Below are 9,230 nucleotides of genomic sequence, written 5' to 3' on the forward strand. Positions count from 1 at the left end.
GAAAATATCTGGGGCAAGATAAGGAGTGGGTGAAAGAGCATAAACAGGAGGAGAATGTAACTTAGTTCATCTTTGCAAGGGAGAGGCAGCTTGGGAGAGAGGACAGCATGGTATTTCCTACAGCATGGAAGACAAGAGTAAGGCAGTTCTCTCTTGTCAGAGAATGTTTAGACCTCCTTTTGAGAAAACTGGGATGGATGAACTCCTACAAACTGGGAAGTTGAACCTGCAGTATTTCATCACTGTCACGATTTTTATATTTTAACATCGCCAGTCTTTCTTTGGTGTATTGAAGTGTAATATAATATCCATTTAATCTTTTTCCTACTAGGCCTTTTCTCAATTATCAGAGGATGTATTATGTGTTCATGCAAATGCTGTCTAGTGGTCCTGCGTGGCTGGGTATAATTCTGCTCATAACTGTCAGCCTTCTTCCAGATGTTCTCAAGAAGGTCTTATGCAGACAGTTGTGGCCTACAGCAACAGAAAGAATCCAGGTAACAATATTTTTCATTGTGGAATTAGTTTTTTGTATCACAAGTTTCTAATAATTAGACCTCTTTCAAGCTTAGAGACAAGATTAGAACAGCGGTTCCCCCTCTGTGGTGTATATTACCGGTTGTATACCAGGCCCTTCTGACCAGTACGGTGAAAGAAGCTGCCTATTATGTACATGGTGGTATTTACCTGAACCCTGGGGCAACCCCGTGCCTCCCTACCAGCAACCACGGAGAAATCAGCTGATGAGGATGGTGGGAGACAGGTATATGGATCAACATGATTCCTGGTTTGAGGAGATAAGAAGGGTAAGGGGATTGGTATCTCCATGAGGGTAGGAGGAAGGCACTTACATCAGCCTAGACAGCAGTTGTTCCTGCTGTTGTGGAGTATTCAGAGGCACTGGCCACACCCCTGAACTCAAGTAATTATCTTTCATATCAAGTCATTCTACTGCATAAATGAAACTCTAATGTGGACATTTTAGCATTTGCTGTGCAAGCTGAGCATAGTTATCTAAAATGGAAAATGAGCTAAAATAAGCTAAGCTCAACATAAAACCAGTAGGAAGGGAGCATGTGATTTTATTGAAATCCCCTTTAAAGTAGGGATTTGCACAAGCAGTTTCAATCCTATACCAAGGGACTCTACAACTGCATGTGTGCTTATTATTGAATAAATCTAGAAATTACACACTTAAAATAAATGTGATGAATATATAGCATGTTGGTAAGGAATATGTAGTAAACTCATGCCAACATTCATATTGCATGATCTGTGCAATATAATACTTCCTTAGCAAGCTATTTTATACTGATGCTGTGCCTGTTACAAAACCACCTCTATTAAAACTTATTCATATTCTATTAATAATTATTTTCTTTTATATTTCAACTTACATTTTGCCTGTTTTGATACATTATCTCTACATAAATGCGCCTTGTTGTGCCAATGGGAAGAGTATTTTAAAATCTCTTGTCACCTTTCTTCTGAGAAGCCCAAAAGGAGAAACTATTGCATAAATAAAGACTTGCTCTCCTGAGGCTGAAAGGGAAGCCAGGTTCTATGGGATGCATGGTACTATTCTTGGGCCATCAAACCAGCCCCAGTAGAAAATTTTACCTGTATTTTTGATCTCAACGAACTTTCATATAATATATATGTTAGAAGGTGAAGGACAGTAGAGGTGTTGAACCTGAAACTTAATGTAATTGCCCTTGCCCTTTTCAGCCCATCAACTGCCACTGGTAGGTTAAAATAATGAGTTACCAGCAACTGTGTGTGTAGGGATTAGTTAGCATTTTGATGTTTATTTGAGAAGATACTTTGCATTAAGAGGACAGGAATAAAGGAACTTTACGTACAAGGAAAGTAAAATTTCCCCTTTGGCAAAGGTAAAAAAAATTCTTCTCTCATATCTTGCCATTGTTTTGTATTCCTTGAATGTACAGTTGTGAAAATGCCTCACTTAAGGAGGACAGGAAAGAATAAAGAATAGCAGAAAAGCATTCCCAGGCAGATCAGCATTCGGCATTTTTTTATTTTGATATCTTTAATAGATGTCTCTTTGACATATATGCTACTGTGGAAGAAGTTGATCTCAGTATAGGTTCTGCATGCTTAATTTAAAAGTCTAAAGAGAGAGAATGAGGATGGGTTAATGTAAACAAAAGCCCCAAACAAAGGTATTACAGCATTTCTTACAGACATTGTATGTTAGTGCTGGAAAATGAATCAGTTGTAAAGCAGACTTTGGGCTTAAGACTGGCAATATTCATTTTTTAATGTTTAGTAGAAAATCTTTGACTTTTAACCAGATATATGCTTGTGTTTCTTCTTCCCTCTCTTTGTTTCTTCCTGTCTTCCAATCCACTTTGTCTAAATAACTGCTACCTTGCTTTAAACATAAACGATGTGCACGGTTACTTCCTACCATCTTCTGGGGAAATCAGACTAAACATCAGTGCCTTTCTGTTGAGCAGTCCACCATCTTTATGCTTTCTCAGACTTCAAGCAGTCTAAGTTTCTAATGGAACAAAAGGTGACTTTTTTCTGCCTTTCTGCATGCTTGGCCATTTCATTCAAAGGACAGTAAAAAGTTTATCATCAGAAGTTATTTACTGTACTCATTATCTCCCATTTCCGATTCACGTCAACTACGTTTTGAAGAAGAATACTTTTTAGTATAGTTTTTTCCTTCTTCTGTTTATCTCAAAGATTCTATGAATCATCACAATCCATTACTATCACTATCATTTTTGTTACTGTTGTTACTGAATTTTACATAATGTTTCTGCCTCAAGAATCTAAGATTTGGATTCTTAGGTCCCCATTTTAATCACTGGTCTATCTGTAGGTGAATGCATGTCATGCTTGCATTGTACCTGAGTAAATGGAATAGTTGCCACACAAAGAAGTGATAAATCTGATTATGCTGATGTTGCTAGCATAATACAGAAAATGTGGTACTTGAAGCCATTTAAGCGATCTTTGGAATATATTGATATATCTGCTCTGCTGTGATAGAAGAAAATGCAAGTTTTTTATTAACAAGTTATTTCCAGCATGCATTTTGAAACTGAGCTTTCCTTATACTCCATTTTATGAAATTCTGTGCTCTTTCTAGAAAGAAAGACCCAGAAGTAATGACATTTAATATAATATAAAAGTAGAAGAAATGCTAGTAAATCTTGGCTTCCATACAGTCTGCAAGAAAACTATTTTTGGCCCAATACTAGGAGACTGTTGGTTTCCATTGCAGATTTTATAGCTTTATTTCTTAGCTGGTTAAGATAAAAAAATACATTTCCTTTCTCTTTCCCCCTTCAAAAATGTATCGTCAATAAAAATGACTGTAATTACATAAGTCACAGGGAAAATACACAAACTTTTTTTCGCTTTTGAGAATTCAGGCAAAAATATGCTTTTAAGTGCCTTCGGATTGGTTTGAACTGAGCTTATAACCAATTATTTTTAAACTCACTGCATTCCTATAAGCTATATTGCTTTCTTTGTAATAAAGGTCTTCTGGAACAGTTGACAAGATTAACATAGGTCCAGCAGCCACTTCCCAGGTTACTAAATTAGTTCTCCTCAGGCAATAAGATCACCTAAAGCCTTTGAAGCAATTCTTATGCTTCTGAGTTTTTCAATTACGTGAGAGTCACTCCAGTGTGTGGTGGGTGATTGTTTACCATCATTATCATTCAGAGGTTTTTAAACATTCCAGATCTAGTTCTGTTTTGTTTGGGAGAACTTTTCAGTGAGAGAGAGAGAGACACACACACACATATATATATATATAAAAAAAAGTGTGTATACACATACATATATGTACATACAAGTATATGTGTACATATGTGCATGTATATTTTTATATATATATATACACACCCGTGTGAACTGTTATCTGTCTTGGGCTAAAACACTAATTCTGCAAAAGCTTTGGAGGAATCTGTTGTCTTTTGGTAATTTCAGTCAAAATCTGCTTATGTCTCTCATACATGCAGTCCCAGTGACTCTTTGGCTCAATGAAAGAAGCTGAATTTTGTGCTTTAACTGGAAATTGTGCAGCTGTGAGTTTTCTTTCCGCCTTCACTTTTAAAAAGCAATAGGGTATTTTTTTAATATAGCTAATCTACATTAATTGATTATATTTCCTTTTTCTTTATTCTTCTTTCATTAATAGCAGAAGCTCAGCAGCTCTGTTAGGGAAAATATAAATTCACTTTAAATTATCCTCTTTTCATTTTTATAATTGTCATTTCGATTGACAGTGTTTCAGCAATCCCAAATATTTTGTAGCTGAAATACCAGGTGTTTAGATTCTGAGCTGTAAATAACTTCTGTGCTTTCATCCCTTTTTAAGAAATATTTTTCTTTTTCTCTTTGCTTCTGACTGATGTTTTTTTACTTCACTTTCACTTCAGTCACAAGATCGGCCCATCAGCCTTGTTATGAGATCTCTACCCTTTGCTGCGCTTGGGGAAACGCAAAGTGGTACTTTTGCCTGGGGAGCCCTCTCTGGGGATTCATCGTTCTTCTGCTCCTCAGTGGGCTCAGCTGCTGTTGAACAACTGCACAGGGCTCTTAGAACACTGGTCATCAGCAAACTGTTGCCTTTGTCATGTGTTGGGCTCCTCTTCTGTGGAAAACAAAGAAACGGATCTTGCTGTTGCAATATTTGAATACCATGGAAGAGGGGAGTTATCTTGGTAACTCCCCTTCCCTCTGTCCCCATGGTGTAATGACTAAGCTGTAAGTCAGCTTTCATTAGCACTGGCCCCATCACCTCTGTGTGTAACACTCCCTTCAGTGTACCAGTTGTTCTGGGGAGTAGTCAAGTGGGACGTCCACTCCTTAATTTGGAATCGAATTGGCCTCATCATATCATGGGGACCTCTCCCATTCAGTACAGGTTATTGTCGGAGGGGCAGGACACACAGCCCATGGTACTTAGTCATGGTACAGTTAAGTGCTTTTGAGAGTAATTAAGTATTTTTAACAGAGTTTGAAATGGAATTAAAAACATTCTCAGAGTGGCTCAAAGGATTAACCTCAGGATCAAGAAATAGAAAGCTTGTTTTAGACTAGATAATCTTTCCTTTTTAAATCTATCAGAAAATCCGTCACTTCTACAGGACTTTGCTACAATAGTTACTTTGTACCAAATGGTACAATTCATTCACATTTCTTTCTTGTATTCAGCAAGAGTCTCACTGTTTTTCCTCATCCTTGCAGAAGAGTATGAGACATAAAACAGCCCTAAATGCACTGGCGAGCAGCGATGGGCCACTTCTTGAAGGAAATCTTTCAGCTTCCGAGCCATAATTAGATCAAAACTAGGTAACAGTACTGTATGTGTTGCCAGTTTGGATTAATTTCTATTGGTGAACTGTGCTATTTACAAATCAACTGTTTCCTCCAGAGTTTTTGATGTACTTTATCAATATTGATACAAAATCATTGTTTTACTTGGAAAGCCTAGTTTTTGCAAGAGATGTTCCATGCCACAGGTAAGATCTTTTTGTCTCAGAAACTTACTCATGTAAGGCAAAACAGTTAATCGATATACCCATATTTAAGTCCTATAAATACGTTGTGTTATGCATAGGTGTTGTGTGACATTTCTCCTATAAGAACTGCAGTCATTATTGCAAAGTGTACTCACATTACACCGTGGTGTAGAATACATAAAGTCAGAAGTAATTCTCATACATTAGCAGTTTATCCATCATCTCTCATGCTCTTGAATACATATATAGACCAAATGCAGACGGTAAAACAGGAAGATAACCATATAAAAGGAAGTGAATTACTTGTGAATAGGACTTTGGGTCAGGAGAAGAGGGCTGTATATCTGACAGTATTTACCATAGTAACGTGTTCTGTATAGACGAGTGCATCGCTGCCTCAGATGAAGAGAGAAGCATAGTAGTCTTGCCAAATACCTGAGACAGCAGCATGAGTGGTGAGCTCCTAAATCCTCAAAACATTAGGGCAGCAGAATGAAGTCCTCTGCTTTACATCATCTCCTTGCCATACCACTAACATGTATAAGAAGGTACACTTTTTACTGAGATATATTTCCACCTGGTTGCCATATCTGCTGCAGTTCCTTCATGCTCTCCTGACCCCAAAAGCAGCACAAAAGGAACTAAGTGAAGGTGCAAAGTACCAACTTGTGAAGAGGACAAATGCAATGTAATGTGCCAGTGTGGGCTCTAGTGTTTTAAGGTAGTTGAGGAGAGCTTTTGATTTACTTGTAATGACTGCTAGACAAGTAGTAGTAGAAAACCCCAACTTTCTTGAGTAGCTTCAGGCATGGCAGATGAAAAGCACTTGCCTTGAAGCTATGTGTACAACAAAAAAAGTTTTCTTTTTAGAAATATGTATGGTAACTAAAATACTTCACTTTTTAGCTGGAAGAATAGGAAAAATAGTTATCATACAGGGTATGAGTACTTCCTCCAACACTTCCAAAACCAAGTCTGCTAATCTGTTACCTGATTACCTACATTTTCCTGTATTAATGTTGGTATTTGGTCTATGTTTGTTTAAAAGAATTCAGGCCTCACTGTTAGTGAGCAGTTTGGTATAGTTTGCTGACTTTTTCCAAGAGTAACTGTTGTAAGAGAGCTTTCTGATTGCTCTTGGTTATGCAAGAGTAGTGTTTCAAGCTTGTGATTGGCATTAAAAGTGTAATATTACATCTCAAATTTCTGTAAGCTACATCATTAACATTTATTTTGTGATTTCATCCCTTTTGCTACTGCGTTGATGTTAACAGGGAAGGAGGAAGGGGATGATTAAGAATAAAGGATTAACTAGCTTATATAGTAGCCATGGAGAGAGTGATTTATAACATTGATTTGAATAATGCTTATAATGCATTTATATCTTAAATACCGTCACATAACCTCCATATCTCTGTATCTGGAAATTATATGTGCATTTAGTGAGAAGAATGAGATAAACTCACTGGGGAAAGTGCTGTGCTAATTTTCTTTTAGTTTGTGGACATCTTCCAGGGTCTTGTCGTGCCATCATGGTGTTACTGTAGTCCTGAGTATTTCCTGAGTGGAACTGCCAATTCTGCCAGAGTGTGGAGTGATTATGTGGTACAGATAAATTTTAAGGAGCAATTAGAGTAAGATGGTATTTTGATGTGTAGTATAAATTGCCTGTATAGGGGCTACATGTAACCTAAGCAAGTCCAAAGTCAGATACTGCTTAGAAGTACAAAGCGAGTGCATTAAACCTCTGGAATTTTCCTCTATTAGCACAAACCGACTGTAAAAGAATTCCCTCTCTTTGGAAGTACAGGGCAAAGTACTTGAATCTGTTCTGTCTTAAAATGGCCCATAAGAAATCCTGACTAAAAAAGTTCAGAGATAAAAAGATGTACCAGGAGAGATTGCAAAATGAAATATAAACCTGATTTAAAACAATTCAACTTGAAAGTAGTCCTCTGTGTCCTCATCTGTTCTCTAAAGAGCCCATTATCAGGTTTAGAGGTTATATGTAAAATTATGCCTGGTTCTGTAGGTTTTAATATAAAACTAATCATGTTGAAAGTGGTTGATTGCTCAACAACATGAGGGGGTTATACCTTTACATGAAACAAATAGCCAGACTGGTGATCTAGTGAAAGGCATTATTATACCAAGGGCACAGTGGCCCTATGAAAGAACACAATTGTGGACTTTTAGCTCCAAAGTCATCCATTTACTGTGTGTTTGTTTTTTTTTCCTTTTAACAGAATGCATCAAGGCACTGTCAGGAGCACATCTCTGAATTCACACCTCTTGCCTCTCTGAAAAGCCCAAGATACAGGAGCAGTGACTGCAGCAATTCCCCAGCAAGAAGGTCTAATTCTCATTCTAAAAAAATTATGTTTACGCACTGGAGAGGCATTGATTATTCAGTACTTCCATCTGTCTTTGGCTATTCAAATAAGCATTGCCGTTCCAGTGCAGGCTACCGCTATAGTGGGTCAGGTTTGGAAACTTCTGTATGACAGAACACCAAGTCAAGCCTTTAAAAACTGTATTTTTATTTATTTCTTTTTTCAGGAAACAAACATGTCACAGAAATATATTAAACTGTACATGGCTTTTGCTGTCTGAGGTAATGTTCAGACAAACAGGATCAAGAGCTAGAAGTACGAACCCTTCCAGGCCAATAGGCCTCTTTTTTATGTTTTGAACTACTGGAGCAATGAACAATCTGCACAGTCTGGTACTGTGAGACTGGTGGCACTAAAAATTCTCTTCATCCTGTGTCAAGACTTTTGTGCATTTACTGCTTCTGTCATCTTTAGTCATTTTCTTTGTTACTTGAAGTGTATAGTTTCAGTCAGTGACCTACATTTTGAAATCAACAGTTTTAATTTTCAGCCAGAAGCAATGGCCTCAGTTATCTCCAATGAAAGTCTCCTAAAGCATATTTAACAAGTGCTGTTTCTGATTTTCTCTGTCCTTTTTCTTTCTTTGCTCTTTCTGTAGAACAAACTGGTGTTTCCTCTGTGCAAATCTGCTTTCAAGAAACACTCTCTAATGCTCACTTCCTTGTAAGTGGCCAAATCAGGGCTATGTCTGGTTTTCAGTTAGTTTTCCCCTGTAGAAAGATAGGCAAAACAATCCTTGTGTAGAGTGTGTACACACTATATGAAGTCAAGTTGGCTGTTAAATAGGTAAATATCATCAATGTTGAAATCTACTCAAAAAACAGAATGTAAGCATTTTACCTAAAAGGTCTTTGTGAATTTGTCAAAGATGCAGATTATCTGGTGTTCCCACTTCCTATCCCCTGTAAAATATGCACAGCAGAAAGTATCGTATATTAAGCTTTTTTTGACACATTTTTTTTTACTTAAAAAAAGAAAGGCTGTTTTTCCAAATAAGCGAGTTTTACTGTCTGGATTCATCCTCATAATTTTGATTTTTTGTGTGTGTGTGTGTATGATTAAATACTGACTAATTGGCTTGGGAGGTGTATTACAAAGCACACAGCTGTTACTTTTGCAAGCAAACCACGAGGTGGCACACGGCTGTGTACTAACAGTTGAACCATAGTTGCGATACAGAAACTAGTTTGACTGCAAGGATTCTGTTTGAATTACTTTAAGAATGACAGCCAACTTGCACTTCTGTTTTCTCTGCTAAATGTATGTTACCTTGCACTAATTCAACTATTAGCTGTGTCCTTGTCTTGTTTCTTTAGTCCAGTGT

At 37.2% G+C, this 9,230-nt stretch overlaps 1 protein-coding gene across 1 annotated transcript in view; it reads left to right on the top strand.

Moving 5' to 3' along the window:
* Window positions 1-8,954, top strand: part of ATP11A (ATPase phospholipid transporting 11A) — a 135,079-nt gene extending 126,125 nt beyond the window's left edge. Inside the window, exons 28-29 of the mRNA XM_059835712.1 lie at window positions 332-497; window positions 7,760-8,954. Of these exons, the coding sequence (XP_059691695.1) occupies window positions 332-497; window positions 7,760-8,017 (424 nt within the window). The 3' untranslated portion in view covers window positions 8,018-8,954. The remainder of the gene's footprint in view (window positions 1-331; window positions 498-7,759) is intronic.
* The last annotated feature ends 276 nt before the right edge of the window (window positions 8,955-9,230 follow it).

The sequence above is a fragment of the Gavia stellata genome, chromosome 1, assembly GCF_030936135.1.
Source record: "Gavia stellata isolate bGavSte3 chromosome 1, bGavSte3.hap2, whole genome shotgun sequence".
NCBI classification, from domain to species: Eukaryota; Metazoa; Chordata; class Aves; order Gaviiformes; family Gaviidae; genus Gavia; species Gavia stellata.